The sequence below is a fragment of the Saimiri boliviensis genome, chromosome 6 (genome assembly GCF_048565385.1).
Source record: "Saimiri boliviensis isolate mSaiBol1 chromosome 6, mSaiBol1.pri, whole genome shotgun sequence".
Classification (NCBI taxonomy): Eukaryota; Metazoa; Chordata; class Mammalia; order Primates; family Cebidae; genus Saimiri; species Saimiri boliviensis.
This window is the reverse complement of record NC_133454.1, coordinates 23,666,637-23,683,224: the sequence shown is the minus strand read 5'-3', so window position 1 is coordinate 23,683,224 and position 16,588 is coordinate 23,666,637. Positions and strand designations below refer to the sequence as shown.

Here is a 16,588-nt window from a genome sequence, read left to right as displayed (position 1 = left end):
ATACTCATATTTATGGTTCTTCTCCAATTAAGATGACATCTATCAATTTGCCAACTGCATAAAGCGTGCATTTCTTTTAGCAGTTGAGCCTCTCATTAGGGATAAGCATACTCTATAATAACATCAACTACTGTTAATCTGTAAAAACTACTCAATCACTGACTGTGGTCTAAATGAGAGTTAACTGATATTTTTTCTCTCCAATAACTGGGCATCTGAGGGAAATGTTCACAGTTTATTGAGAATGATTTCCAAGAAACTCTACGAAGATGAAAGCTTAGGCATGGAAACATTTCACAACCAAAGGAGTCATCACAATCCTACTAGGCATCTGATATGAAGTTAACATATCAATTTGTATGTATTTTCCCAGATGTGCTGTCTATGAGAAAAATTTAGTCAGAAGTAAGTCTTAAGAACGGAATTTTATTTTAAAAACTCAACTCCAGAAGTCATAAGAATTTGTTGAGCTGAGGTATGATATGGATACAGATTATTTTTACCAGAGTCTCTACTATTCTCCTCAGATTCCTCTTCTTCATCATCATCAGAATACTTTTTCTTTGGGGTCTTTCTTCGCAAACGCCTGCTCTGCCTCATTGGCCGAGAGGGATGTCGCCTCAGTCTACGGCTACAAAAGTCAGTGTCACTGTCATCGTTAGATGGTGGATCTTCTTCACTTTCATCTGGGTTTTCATCAGATACAACAAACTCATCTTGAGATCTGCAAGAGAAACCAGATAAATTACAATGGTATTTAGAAGACTGAACCCATTTTTGAGAGTTCCAAGTTCAAATTCTAGTGAGCCCAGTGAATCATTACGTAACGTATTGTGCAACATATCTACATAATTGTATCAAATGCCCTATTTATAAAATGGGGAAATGTTTTGCCACCTAAGCTGTTAGGAGAGGTTGTAAAAATGAATTAATGCTGATTTCTGTATTGCTTTGACTTCTTGGGATGTCCCCTATGTTAAATTCAATGTATCTAAAAGTGAATTCATTATTTTCCAATCCACTTGTCTCTTCTGTTCCCTGGCCTGGCATTTGGTACCATCACCCATCCAGTAACTCAAAACCAGAAACCTGCTATTTATCCTGATTTTCTCCTTTTAATTTCTCATATCTAATCAATTACTATTTTCACTAGAATCCACCTTTTTTTTTTTTTTTGAGACGGAGTTTCGCTCTTGTTACCCAGGCTGGAGTGCAATGGCGCGATCTCGGCTCACCGCAACCTCCGCCTCCTGGGTTCAGGCAATTCTCCTGCCTCAGCCTCCTGAGTAGCTGGGATTACAGGCACGCGCCACTATGCCCAGCTAATTTTTTGTATTTTTAGTAGAGACGGGGTTTCACCATGTTGACCAGGTTGGTCTCGATCTTTCGACCTCGTGATCCACCCGCCTCGGCCTCCCAAAGTGCTGGGATTACAGGTTTGAGCCACCGCGCCTGGCCTAGAATCTAAATCTTAAAAGACAATCTCTGAAACCTAATCTCTTGTTTTCAACTTTTTTTGTTTGTTTGTTTTTTGAGATGCAGTTTCGTTCTTTTTACCCAGGCTGGAGTGCAATGGCGCGACCTCGGCTCACCGCAGCCTCCGCTTCCTGGGTTCAGGCAATTCTCTTGCCTCAGCCTCCTGAGTAGCTGAGATTACAGGCACGCGCCGCCATGCCCAGCTAATTTTTAGTATTTTTAGTAGAGACGGGGTTTCACCATGTTGACCAGGATGGTCTCCATCTCTTGACCTCGTGATCCACCCGCCTTGGCCTCCCAAAGTGCTGGGATTACAGGTGTGAGCCACCGCGCCCGGCCTGGAGTTTCGTTCTTGTTACCCAGGCTGGAGTGCCATGGTGCGATCTCGGCTCACCGCAACCTCCGCCTCCTGGGTTCAGGCAATTCTCCTGCCTCAGCCTCCTGAGTAGCTGGGATTACAGGCACGCGCCACCACGCCCAGCTAATTTTTTGTATTTTTAGTAGAGACGGGGTTTCACCACGTTGACCAGGATGGTCTCGATCTCTCGACCTCGTGATCCACCCGCCTCGGCCTCTCAAAGTGCTGGGATTACAGACATGAGCCACCGCGCCCGGCTGTTTTCAACTTTTCTTTTTCTTTTTTTTTTTTTTTTTGAGACGGAGTTTCGCTCTTGTTACCCAGGCTGGAGTGCAATGGCGCGATCTCGGCTCACCGCAACCTCCGCCTCCTGGGTTCAGGCAATTCTCCTGCCTCAGCCTCCTGAGTAGCTGGGATTACAGGCACGCACCACCATGCCCAGCTAATTTTTTGTATTTTTAGTAGAGACGGGGTTTCACCATGTTGACCAGGATGGTCTCGATCTCTTGACCTCGTGATCCACCCGCCTCGGCCTCCCAAAGTGCTGGGATTACAGGCTTGAGCCACCGCGCCCGGCCTGTTTTCAACTTTTCATACCTACCTAAACTACAAATGCAACTCTGCAAATAGTTTCTCTAGTATCTAGTCTCATTTCCCCTCAATCTATCCTCCAAATGCATGCCAAGATGACTTTCTGAAACATGAATCTCATATTAATCTAGTGTTTAAAACCCTTCACTAGTTTTGTATAATTTTCAGCATAAAGTCAAAACACTTATGCATGGCAAATATAACACTCCCTAATCTGGTTCTTTTTATCTCTTGGCCGCATCTCCAGTAGGGCACTCTACTCTGTCCTCTTATTCCTGCTATCCTGAGCTAACAGGAGTTTCCCAAATATTCCATGACATTTTGTGGCTTGCTGTCTTGGACATATGACTTCTTTGCTTAGAATGCCTTCTTTCCTTATCCTGCTTTTAGTCCCACCCTTGTTGATTCCAAATATTCATTCTTCAAATTTCAGATCAAGCTTTACTTCTACTTTAAGTTTTACTCCTTGGATTAGGCCAACTTTCCTCCGTGCTCTAATTTATCTTTCCCTGTATTTTAGTAGCAGTTATGCAGGATGACTTTTGTTTGTGGTTTATATGCTTGTTTCCTCTTCTAATAATCTCAAAGGAGAAACTCTGCAGTATTGTTTCAATTCCAACTCCGCACAGTAGCCTTTCTTGATCTTCTATCCTGGATTACTGGTTCCAAGTCCAACTTCTATGAATCATGAGAGGAAAATATTTAATTACTTATTTATTTCTCACATAGGACTGCGAACCCGTCATGGACCTGGTAGGTGGCACAAAGGTACAGAGAAGGCTCTCAATGAATGAAAGTTTAATTGTAGTCAGTAAAATTTGAATATAATTTTGAATATTAAACAACCATAAACCTATTTTCTGTTTTAAACTTTTCAAAAAGGCAAAAATCAATATTCTTGACTCTGCTTTAAATATCCTGAAAATAAACAGAACTTGTCTATGTAGATGAAGAAGAAAAGCCTAATCCCAGCATGGGCGAGCCTCGCTGTTAGCCCAGCCCTGCTCCTGCGGGTATCTAGGGATTGGGGTCCGGTGGCAGAGCACGCACCCGTCACTGATCTTGAATTCATCCTCGCTCTCTTCTTCATCCAGGTTGCTATCACTGTCCAGATCGTTTAATCGCCGGCGTTTCTTCCTTCGAGCAGCAGCTGCCCTCTGCGGTCGTTTATTTTCTTTTCTTTCTTCATCCAAAATAGTAGAGATGTCTTTCCCACGATGACCTGTGATGGTGGAAATATCTTTTCCTCGGCCAACTCCTGAGTGTGGGGGAGGGGAGTTCGAGGAGAGAAAAATATGTGTTTATTAAAAGCTTCCCTTTAATTTCTAGAGACAGTCCTTACTCATGCTTAACAGTTCTTCACTTCTTTATTTTCTTCCTAAAAATATGCAGTTTTCTCATGAGTTCAGCTAGAGGTCTCATAGTTTTAGCATTCATTTATCCTATGGAAGTTTATTATATAGAGAACCTCTTGTTTTCAAAATTTTTACGTAATTCACACACCATAATATCACCCTCTTACAGTGTACAATTTAGAGGTTTTTAGTATAGTCACAAAGTTGTGCAACCATCACCTCTAACTAACACCAGAACATTTTCGTCACCCAAAAAAGAAACCTCATACCTATGAGGAGTCACTCAAGAATCTCTTCTTGAAAGCTGTCTTTTGGACAAGGCTTTAGAAAGAGGCCAATAGAGTTTTTAAAAACTGTGTTTGCAGGACAGAAGAAGTGATAATTCAGCAGCAATTATGTAAACAAGACACATACCTCTGGAAAAGCCTTAAACAACTTACTTATTTTATTTATTTTTATTTTTTTGAGATGGAGTCTCACTCTGTCACCAGGCTGGAGTGCAGTAGTACCATCTTGGCTCACTGCAACCTCTGCCTCTGGGTTCAAGTGATTCTCCTGACTCAGCCTCCCAAACAGCTGGCTTACCAGCGCATGTGACCACGCCTGGCAAATTTTTGTATTTTTAGTAGAGAAGGGGTTTCAACATGTTGGTCAGGCTGGTCTTGAACTCCTGACCTTGTGATCCACCCACCTTGGCCTCCCAAAGTGCTGGGATCACAGGTGTGAGCCACCACACCCAGCTGCATACAACCTACTTATTAATCCTCTCCAGAGTTTTCATAATAACTAAACAGAAACCAAAATGTTCCATATTGGAGCATTCGCTAATAGTGCTTTAATAAAATTACCTTCAAGTTCTTTTTTAATGCGACTTATTAAAGACTATGAAATAAGGAAACCAATTTTTACTAAGTTAACTTAAATCTTGGTTTAAATTATTTTGGTTCTGATTATCCATAATTATTGAGACTTTGTAGTCTCAAAGACAACAGAAAAGTTTCCTCAGTTTTCTATATGGAATCAGAAGTAAATTTTTTAACCTATGGAGGATCATCAATGTTTTATATTGGGTTGTAAAACAAAACTGCTTTAAAAGTAATTAGTAAGATCTGAATCTATACACTGACATGTGTCCACAAATTATTCTGCATCTGAAACAACTAACGTCAGTCCTAATCATGATACACATTGAGAAAGAAAATAAAAAAATATGCTCACTGCCCTACTTTGGGCACCTAAATGAACTTCTTGGCAGCGTTCTATGAAGAAAAGAAAATGTCAAATACATACCTCCTCCATCAGCCTCTTTGATATCATCTTCAATAGCTTCATCAATTGCTTCATCAAACTCATCAAATCTAAAATATACACAATGATCACATTATAGCCTGTCCTGGCTTTTTATTTTTAAAGATCACCTTTAGCAGATGTCTGTTACTGCCTGATTGTTTATGTCCCCTCAAAATCCACATGTTGAAATATTAAATCTCAAGGTGATGGTATCAGGAGGTGAAGTCTTTGGCACAGCCCTCATGTATAAAATATAAAAGAAGCCAAACAGAGACCCTTTGTCCCTTCCACCATATGAAGTTACAATAAGATGGTCATCGGGCTGAGCGCGGTGGCTCAAGCCTGTAATCCCAGCACTTTGGGAGGCCGAGGCGGGTGGATCACCAGGTCAGGAGATCGAGACCATCCTGGTCAACATGGTGAAACCCCGTCTCTACTAAAAATACAAAAATTAGCTGGGCATGGTGGCGCGTGCCTGTAATCCCAGCTACTCAGGAGGCTGAGGCAGGAGAATTGCCTGAACCCAGGAGGCGGAGGTTGCGGTGAGCCGAGATCGCGCCATGGCACTTCAGCCTGGGTAACAAGAGCGAAACTCCATCTCAAAAAAAAAAAAAAGAAGATGGCCATCTATGAAGGAGTAGGCCTATTGGATCTACCCTAAAGAGTCCCCTTATCCTTTCTATGATATAAGAACACCCTAGAAGGTGCCATCTATAAACCAGAAAGCAGGCCCTCACCAGACACCATTACTTGCCAGTGCCCTGACTTTCGACTTCCTAGCTTCTTGAACTAATGAGAAATACATTTCTGTTGATTACAGGCCTTTCCGTCTATGGTTACTTTGTGAGAGCAACCAAATTGGACTGAGACAATGTCAGCAAAAATTTTTATAAAAGGCCAGATGGTAAATATTTTAGGCTTTTCAGACAATGCAGTCTCTGTTGACTTTACTCTGCTATTGTAGTGCAAAGCAGCTACAGACAATATGTATGTAAATGATACAGATGTGTTTCAATGAAACTTTATGAACACTGAAATTTGAATTATAGGTAATTTCCACAGAATATTACTTTTCTTTTGATTCTTTTTTTTCCCAAGCATTTACAGAAACCACTTTGAGGTCACACTGTATAAAAACTAGAAGTGATCTGAATTTGGCCCATAGGGCATAATTTGCCAACTCCTAATTATATAAATCACATGGCAAAGTAAGTAAAACAAAATTACATTTCCATAAATACTCTTAAGTCCTAATAATATGTCTGGGTGCAGTGGCTTACACTTGTAATCCCAGCACTTTGGGAGGCCAAGGCGGATCACTTGAGCCCAGAAGTTCAAGACCAACCTGGGCAACATGGCAAAACCCTGTCTCTATTAAAAAATACAAGAAATGAGCTTGGTATGGTGGTGCCTGCCTGTAGTCCCACCTACTTGGTGGGCTGAGGCAAGAGGACTTCTTGAGCCCAAGGGGCAGAAGATACAGTGAGCTGAGATGGCACCATTGCACTCCAGCCTTGGGGACTGAGTGAGACCCTGTCTCAAAAAAAGAAAAAAATAAAAGTCCCAATAATAAGGCTATATTATTACTGCGATTGCAAATTATATTATTACTGAAATTCATACACAAATGGTTCAAATTTTAGAACTAGGTAAAAGTGTTTCTTGAAGCTGTTAACCTTGACTTAAAGAAAAGGATCAAGACTAAAGGATTCCTAAGATTTCTTCACATATAAAACATCTTTTACTTCAAGGCTAAGTTAGCCTAAAGGATGAAATAACTTGTTTAAAACTATGCTAAAATGGTAATTACTAGCCCTGTGTGGCTATTTGTATTTAAATTCATAAAAATTTAAAATTCTGTTCCTCATTAGACATAATTCAAGTATTTAATAGTCACAAATGGCTACTGGTCACCACATTCAATATCAAAGAAATAGAACATTTCCATCACCAGAGTAAATTATATTAGTGAGGGTGGGATTACAGGCATACAATGGATTAACAATATCAAAACTAAAAGCTGGGCCTGGGTGCAGTGGCTCAGAACTCTTGAGAGGCTGAGGCAGGAGTATAACTTCAGCCCAGGAGGTTAAGGCCAGTCTGGGCTATAAGGTAAGACCCCATATCTATAAAAACAAAAAATTTTAAAAATTAGCTGGGTGTGATGGTATGTGCCTGTAGTCCTAGCACTCTGGGAAGCTGAGGCAATAGGACTACTTGTGCATAGGAGTTTGAGGTTCAAGTGAGCTGGGATCATGCCACTGCGCTCCAGCCTGGAGGACAAAGTGAGAGCCTGCCTGAGCGACAAAGTGAGACCCTGTCTCAAAAAAAGAAAAAAGACTAAAAGCTGGTGGCTGGGAGTGGCTGTATAAACCCACAGTCTCAACCACTTGGGAGGCTGAGGCAGTAGGATGGCTAGGAGTCTTGTTTAGGCAACATAGCAAGACTTCATCTCTAAAAACTAAATATCCTGCCTTCTGAATTAGAACATATAATTTCAAAGGACTTCCAAATTTCAGATGGAGAGCTCTTCTTCTACAATGTAACTTTTACTGGCTGCATAGTATCTCATCTTACAGATGTATCATATTTAGTTAAAGCAGTTTATTTCCAATTTTTCACAATTGTAATATTATGAGAGATATTCTTGTAGATATAGGGTGTATTTTTCTTAAGTTCTCAGAAAGTAAAACATAGCACATCTATTTATTAGGGTAGAAGAGCAGATACAGATAAAGCCAAATGCCAGATGCAAAGTTAACTGAAAACAGCATTTGTCCCGAGGACAGGGTACAGCTGTAAGGTGGCATAACAACCTATTTTTTTGAGTGACTACTTTCTTACTGAGAAATTTGTTTGCTAAAATCAAATACTATCAGAAACTTCAGGCATCCGAAACTGTTTCAGAAAAAATGAAATATCCCACTCTTGCTTGGACGAAGTCATCTTTAATGCAACTAAACAGCCTTGATTTAAATCCCAGATGCAGAGCTTCAGATGAAAGACTTCTGAACACAGCACTCCATGTATCTATATTCCCTTGGTCTTGGTTGCCTCATATGTGATGGTGGATTAATACAGATGATCCCTTTAAGATCTAAAATAATATATGAGTAAAATAGAAATTTGGGCTAAACTATGGGTTTCTTTTTTGTATAAAATGTTTTGTGTGATAAATTTATACTCTACCTAGTTCCAAAATGACTGACATATTACAAAACAACTCAAACATGATGTGTATTTCACACATGCTTATGTGCAATTTCCTTCCTTCCTTCCCTTTCCTTCTCTCCCTTCCCTCTTCTACTCCACCCCCGATTCTTTCTTTCAATAGAGAGAGAGTCGCTATGACATCCAGGATGGTCTTGAACTTCTGGGATGAAATGATTCTCCTGCTCCAGTCTCCCACAGTACTGGGATTTCAAGTGTAAGCCACCATGCCCAGCCAATTTATGTGCAATTTCATTTGTGAGAAATACTAGATGACTGCAGAAAACTGCCCCTAGCTGAACTGAGTTGCACAGGAATCTACAAAACACACATACCTAAGACATCTACCAGTAACATTACTTCACTATGTGTTATAAACTATAGCATTTTGCATCTGATGTTATACTTCACTGATTTCAGATAAACCTCCTTCTGCCACCACACCATAATTTACGAACTACAATTTTCTGCTTCTACAAACAAACTTCAGGTCTTTTTCTCAGTATAAAACACCATAGTTAATGTAGTACTTGTATATGTCTTACTTAATATATGTCAAATGGCACTCCCATTATTATTAGATTCCAATCTTTTCTAATGCATTACTAATCAAGTTTTTAATGTATGTCTCTAACTCCATATTTTCTATAATCCCTACGGTTTTTACTGTATAATTTTGCACAGCATGGGGATTTTTTAAAAAATACATGTTGTCGGGTGTGGTGGCCCAAGCCTGTAATCCCAGCACTTTGGGAGGTCGAGGCGGGTAGATCACGAGGTCAAGAGATCGAGACCATCCTGGTCAACATGGTGAAACCTCGTCTCTACTAAAAATACAAAAAATTAGCTGGGCATGGTGGCGCATGCCTGTAATCCCAGCTACTCAGGAGGCTGAGGCAGGAGAATTGCCTGAACCCAGGAGGCGGAGGTTGCGGTGAGCAGAGATTGCGCCATTGCACTCGAGCCTGGGTAGTAGCAAGAGTGAAACTCCGTCTCAAAAAAAAACATAAAAAATAAAAAATAAATAAAAATACATGTTATGCTGCAGCAGAACTGACTTTATATTTGCACTTTCCATCTGTGAGCTTTGACTTCATACATATAGAAGAATATTTTTTATTTTTCGAAGTATATTTCTAAAGACTAAGATGGGCACTATTTCTATATATATGGGATTTTACCCTTACTGAATTTACCATATTTATAAAGTTTTAACACTAACAATAGAGGCAAATTCCTCCATGATTGCTGATGCAAGTTTATAGATAAAAAGCAAGTTCAAAGTTCAGAGTTTTATAAAATCTGTTGGCTGGGTACAGTGGCTCACGCCTGTAATCCCAGAACTTTGGGAGGTCGAGGAGGGTGGATCACAAGGTCAGGAGTTCAAGACTAGCATGGCCAACATGGCGAAGCCCCATCTCTACTAAAAAAATTAAAAAATTAGCTGGGCATGGCGGCATGTGTCTGTAATCCCAGCCACTTGGGAGGCTGAGGCAGGAGAATTGCTTGAACCCGGGAGGTGTAGGTTGCAGTGAGCTGAGATCGTGCCACTGCACTCCAGCCTGGGCAACAGAGTGAGACACCATCTCAAAAAAAACGACTGTTTTCCATTTCCATTTATTCAAGTTAAAAAAAATGGTTTGGTGTTATCCCACATTTTTAGAAGCAGTCCAAAAAATGATCTCAAATAACTAAAATATAATTCATTTATTATTTGAATGAGACAGCATGATTTAGTGGAAAGCACACAAGACTGGAAGACAGCGTTTTAGAAGATAAGGTTTTTAGGATTAGTTACTTACAGTGACCACAGAAAAATCTCTTTCTCTGGTAACTTTGGTGTCAATAGGTAAATTAGATAATATCTACTGATTCTTTCACTAGGTACTTATGGAGCATTAACTATCTGTCAGCACTACAGTAGGTATAGGGGACACAAGTCCATGTAAAATAGACATGGTCCTTACCTTCATGCTAACAGTCTAGTGAGGAAGAAAAATGTTAATAAATCATTACAACCCCACTCATTACAAGTGTAAGAGCTTTCAGGGAAAAGAGCTGGTTGCTATGAAGGGATCTAATGGGGATTTGACAAGGTAAAACCAAAAAGGAAATTACAAGTAAACAGCATGTGCAAAGGGACTAAAGGTGATACAGCAAATGCAGGGGGTGTAAGGGAGAATGTGCTAAGACAGAGTTAGAGAGGGAAGTAGAGATGAGACTATGCAGTGCCTTACTGGCTTTGTTAAAATTATCAATCCTTGGCTGGGTGTTGTGGCCCACGCCTGTAATCCCAACAGGATGGTATATAATCAAGACTATCCTGGCCAACATAGTGAAATCCCGTCTCTACTAAAAATACAAAAATTAGCTGGGCATAGTGGTGCGTGCCTGTAGTCCCAGCTACTCAGGAGGCTGAGGCAGGAGAACTGCTTGAACCTGGGAGGTGGAGGTTGCAGTGAGCGAGATCGCACCACTACACTCCAGCGTGGCAACAAGAGCGAGACTCTGTCTCTAAAAAAAAAAAAAGAAAAAAAAAATCTATGACTGAAGATGGAAGGCAAAAAGTACATATACAATTGCTAATAACTGTCATGATAGAAAAAGTATACACTTCTGGATCATGCTGAATAACTGGAAAACAAATCTTCTTTCACTATGGACATTTCTTTTTTTTTGAGATGAAGTCTTGCTGTGTTGCCCAGGCTGGAATGCAGTGGTGCAATCTTGGCTCACTGCAGCCTCCACCACCCGGGTTCAAGCGATTCTCCTGCCTCAGCCTCCCAAGTAGCTGGGACTACAGGTGCGAGCCACCACACCTGGCTAATTTTTTGCATTTTAGTAGAGATGGGGTTTCACTGTGTTAGCCAGGATGGTCTCGATCTCCTGACCTCATGATCCGCCCGCCTTGGCCTCCAAAAGTGCTGGGATTACAGGCGTGAGCCATTGCACCCTGTGCACTGTAAACATTTCTATACATTTCATACCTGTAACTTATACATTTTCTTGTTCTTGTTGACCTCCTTTCAAGCAAGTTTACTTTGGATTTTTTTGAATCTTTTTTCTTTTCTTCTTGATCTTCAGAAAAGTCTGGCTCCTTAAAAAATATGATAATAAGCATATAGGTTATTACTTATGACAGAATCAAGTTCCTTGGGATAACTAGTTTTGTAATCTCCAACTAGGTCACACATGTGAAAGGTTTGAAAAAGTTTGAGATGATCCCTTCCAAAAGTGAATAAACATGGCAACACGAAGTATGTAGATTAAAAAGAATGCTGATGATTAAAAGATAAAATCCTTCTATATTAAAATTCTTATGCTTTTTTGAGTTTACAATTAGTACTTGTTTTAAAAGAGTCATGATGAAGTTTTCCCATTTTAACAAATAATTATATTTGTAACAGAAAATGTTGAACGGATATGCTGTATGAATAAAATGAAAGATTTAGAAGAAAGGGGTTGATACTCAAGGAAGTAACTTGAAAGGCCTTTTAAGCTTGTGATTTAATTAAGCCAGATGAAATGACCAATATGTTTTATTACAAATTACAAAAATTTACAAATTATGTAAATTACAAGACCACGTTACATGTATTTTCACTCATGATATATCTACTTCTTATAAATTAGACTAATAAATGCAAAACAAAGGTAATCCTTCATAGAAACCAAACTGTGATGAAGAATACAAACTGAAGTTTTCAACAATTCCCAAAATAAAAAATTAAAAATCAAATCTCCCTGAACCATTCTTTAGTCATTTTACATAAATAGCATGCAAAACAAGCTAATAACACATTTTAAATTTTAGAGTAAAAACAGGGAACGTACTCCAAAGGTAAAAGCTGTAAGTTTAGTTTAGATGTGATATCACATTTTGGAGTTAGCTGCATACCTAAAATTTCAATCATGAGGGATTATGGATGATTTCTCAAAGGTCTTAAATTTCCATTTTTAACATTTGTATATATTTAAAACCACTGTTCAGGTGCAGTGGCTCACACCTGTAATTCCAGCACTTTGGGAGACTGAGGTGTGATCACCCGAGGTCAGGAGTTCAAGACCAGCCTGGCCAAAGTGGTGAAACCCCATCTCTAGTAAAAATACAAAAATTAGCTGAATGTTTTGTGGTGGCAGGCACCTGTAATCCCAGCTACTCAGGAGGCTGAGGCAGGAGAATTGCTTGAACCTAGGAGACGGAGGTTGCAGTGAGCCGAAATTGTGCCACTGCACTCTAGTCCAGGTGACAAGAGTGAAACTCCGTCTCAAAAAAAATAAAACCATAATATTATATAAGGTGGGTTAAATTTTAGCGCAATCAGGACAATCTCCCATTTAAAAACATTATAAATCAGAAACTTACTTGTGGAGGAATGATGTTTTCAATACTGATACCGACATACACCAAGCGTTCTTTCCTTTAGATGAAAAGCAAACAAAAAAACATGAGATTTGCTGAAAATAAAATTGTCATGTAAACATCACGAATCACACAATGTTAAAATTACAATTTCATGTTAATAGCAGTGGTTAAGCCACAGAAGTGTTTAACTTTCTTTCTTTTTTTCTTTCTTTCTTTCTTTACAAGGTCTCACTCTCTTGCACACGCTGGAGTGCAGTGGTGCAATCTCAGCTCACTGCAACCTCTGCCTCCCAGGTTCAAGTGATTCTCCTGCCTCAGCCTTGTGAGTAGCTGGGATTACAGGTATGTGTCACCATACCCAGCTAATTTTTTTTTTTTGAGACGGAGTTTTGCTCTTGTTGCCCAAGCTGGAGTGCAATGGCGCGATCTCGGCTCACTGCAACCTCCGCCTCCTGGGTTCAAGCAATTCTCCTGCCTCAACCCTCCTGAGTAGCTGGGACTACAGGCACGCACCACCATGCCCAGCTAAGTTTTTGTATTTTTAGTAGAGATGGGGTTTCACCATGTTGACCAGGATGGTCTCGATCTCTTGACCTCGTGATCCACCTGCCTCGGCCTCCCAAAGTGCTGGGATTATAGGCGTGAGACACCGCGCCCAGCCCAGCTAATTTTTGTATATTTAGTAGAGATGGGGTTTTGCCATGTTGGCCAGGCTGGTCTCAAATTCCTGGCCTCAAGTGATCCACCCACCTTGGCCTCTCAAAGTGCTGGGATTATAGACATGAGTACTGTTCTTGGCCCATGTTAGCTATTAACTATAAAACTTTAATACTATTAGTATGTGTGGGGAGCTCAAGATTTCCTAGGGTTAAGATAACACTATCTTTCAAAAATGACTTACACTGGTGAAATAAAACCTGTCACTGAAATACACAAGCAACTTCATTAGGAGTCATGCTGCAACAAGTTAATGATAAGATGAGATGAAAAGCCAGTTCTGATTAGACAAATTAGATCTTTGTTATGCTGGAAAAAGTTTTCAGTAATATTTTGCATGTATGTATAAACAATTATAATCTCATGGTAATAAATATTACCATAAAAATTATGCAAACAAAACCTTATCAAGGTCCCAGTGAATGACATTGAGACCATTCATTCCTTGCTGATGAAAGAAAAGAAAGCAATGTAGACACATGGCCTGTGCTCTAGAAGGCTACAACTGAAGCTAACTAGAGCCAGGAAATGAAGACTGGAGCCAATGACATCTCCATAGTTTGAAAATTTCCAAGAAACAAACTTATGTTGATTTTAATTAAATTATATATTTAAAAACACCAGGATGGCTGCGTGTGGTGGCTCACGCCTGTAATCCAAGGTAGGAGGATCACTTGATGCCAGGAATTCAAGACCAGCCTGGGCAACACAGCGAGACGCCTGTCTCTATATGAAATTAAAAAAAAAAAAATGGCCAGGTATGGTAGTGGCACATGCCTATTGTCCCAGCTACTCAGAAGGCGGAGATGGGAAGATTAGTTGAACTCATGAGTCTGAGGTTGCAGTGAGCTTTGATTATGACACTGAACTCCAGCCTGTGCATCAAGAGTGAGACCCTGCCTCAAAACAAATAAAGGAATGAATGAATGAATAAATAAATTAATTAATTAAATAAAGGAGGTGTTTTCCCTGGTTCTTCCAAAGTTAATCCAATTCAACAAGGACAGCTGAGCTCTCACATGCCTCTGTGTATTCAATTGAACTGAACTGAAATAGTAACATTTTGTCTCCCCCTGCTTATAATGTTCCTTATATAAGGGTATTAATGTATCTGGCTGGCTAGGTCCTTTAGAGTGCAGTCTTTAGTGCCCTGCTAACAAGAATACTCATGGTCTTTATAGAGATAGATTGTGATGCTATTAAAACTGGTATGATTAAAAATCATTCAGTGGACTTCTAAACCATCAACTTTCACAGAGCATCACACCATCAGGTCTGCAGATAGTTGCTGGCTAGCCACTAAATACTCACTGAAATGTACATCCATTTCTCTTTTCAACAAGACTGCAAAGATTTCTACAATAAAGACCGCATTATATACTTCCTCATTTGATTACACTGCCTGGCATAAAGTAGGTACCAAATAAATGTTGCCTGAATGTTGAATGAATGCATAAACAAGAGTGGCTCTTGCATTATGACCTACCAGAGAGTAAAATGTTCTTGTTATATGACATAGGGAGTAAGTACGGCTCTAAGCTGCTGGGATGAATGCTAAAGAAGTTATTTCACAGATTTTAAAAAAATGAATATAAGGGCTCACTTTAGAAAACTGAATGACAAGGGCTAGAATTTAGTTAATATTTATTTTAGAAACACACATATTTTGCTGTTTAGCGCTCCTAAGATTCATATATATACGTGTGTGGGGGTATACATGCACACACACACAATGTATTCCAGGAACTATAAACAACAAAAGCTTTGTTAACCAGATTTTTTTTTGGTCTTTTTTCCTTTTTGTGGAGAATGGGGTCTCACTATATTGCCCAGGCAGGTCTCGAACTCCTGGGCTCAAGCTATCCTCCTGCCTCTAGCCTCCCTAAGAGCTGGGATTACAGGTGTGAGCCACAGCGCCCGGCTAACCAGATTATTACGGAGAATTAGCAAACACCAACAACCATCGGTTAACTGGCTCGGTCTAGACTGGTCTTCCTGTAATAGTAACTTTCCTCTCCCTTTTAATACACAATCTGAGAATGTAGTATGTGATATAAAGTCATAATTGCAGATGTCCTCTTAAAGGATGACATTTAAAGCCAGGTGTGGTAGCTCATGCCTGTAAACCCATGATTTTGGGAGGCCAAGGTGGGTGGATCACTTAGGCCAGGAGTTCAAGACCAGCCTGGACAACATGGCGAAACCCCATCACTACTAAAAAATACAAAAATTACCTGGGCGTGGTGACACATGCCTGTGGACCAAGCTACTTAGGAGGCTGAGGCGGGAGGATCGCTTGAAGCTGGGAGGCAGTGGTTGCAGTGATCATGCCACTGCATTCCAGCCTAGGCGACAGAGCAACACTCTGTCTTCAAAAAATAAAAAGGACATTTAAATAAAGAGGACTACCTAGAGTAGGTGAAAAAGCAAAGGAATTAATAAATTGGAGATAGTAATATAGACAAATATTGTGGCATACTTTAAAACATAAATTTCTAAAAGTCAAAATATTTCTTAATTGCAGTGGCATATCCTATATGAGGCCACTGTCAAAACTTTTTCACCAGCTTTTTCCACATATAAATGAATACGAATCCAAGGCTTCCAAAGAGCAAGCAGATAAGAAATTCTTAATGGTTTACATTCTTGGCTTTTAGAAATAATATATTCTCAGCCGAGCAGAATGGCTCATGACTGTAATCCCAGCACTTTGGGAGGCCGAGGAAGGTGGATCACTTGAGGTCAGGAGTTCAAGACTAGTCTGGCCAACATGGTAAAACCCCATCTCTACTAAAAATACAAAAATTAGCTGGGAGTCATGGCGTGTGCCTGTAATCCCAGCTACTCTAGAGGATCAGGCAGGAGAATCGCTTGAACCTGGGAGGCAGAAGCTGCAGTGAGTCGAGAATGCACCTGGGTGACAGAGCGAGACTCTGTCTCAAAACAAAAAAACAAAAACCAAACAAAAAAACCCATTCTCTTCCTTAGTGGGTGAGCCTATTAACCACCTACATTTGTGAGACATCAGCTTCAGGACATGGGAAAACCACTAATTTCTGAAAAGGATAAGCAGATTTGAGTAAGATGGAGGCAAAGGAAAAAATCTAGTTTTTATTTGTGATTTAATTTAAATATCTCTAGTTACATCTTTTCCACTGCCAAAAATAAAAACAAGAGAAACAGCACATCAAAATAGCCCTAGTAATTTCATAGAGGATCATTCTT

The 16,588-nt window shown here is 39.9% G+C and overlaps 1 protein-coding gene across 2 annotated transcripts in view; it reads right to left on the bottom strand.

Annotated features, from left to right (window-relative positions):
* Positions 1 to 16,588, bottom strand: part of RSF1 (remodeling and spacing factor 1) — a 161,036-nt gene that overhangs the window by 16,129 nt on the left and 128,319 nt on the right. For both annotated transcript variants that reach the window (XM_003935038.4, XM_074400407.1), the window contains 5 exons: positions 12,647 to 12,701; positions 11,268 to 11,377; positions 5,071 to 5,138; positions 3,476 to 3,683; positions 504 to 724 (listed from right to left, as the gene is read on the bottom strand). In XM_003935038.4, coding sequence (XP_003935087.1) covers positions 504 to 724; positions 3,476 to 3,683; positions 5,071 to 5,138; positions 11,268 to 11,377; positions 12,647 to 12,701 — 662 coding nt within the window. The remainder of the gene's footprint in view (positions 1 to 503; positions 725 to 3,475; positions 3,684 to 5,070; positions 5,139 to 11,267; positions 11,378 to 12,646; positions 12,702 to 16,588) is intronic.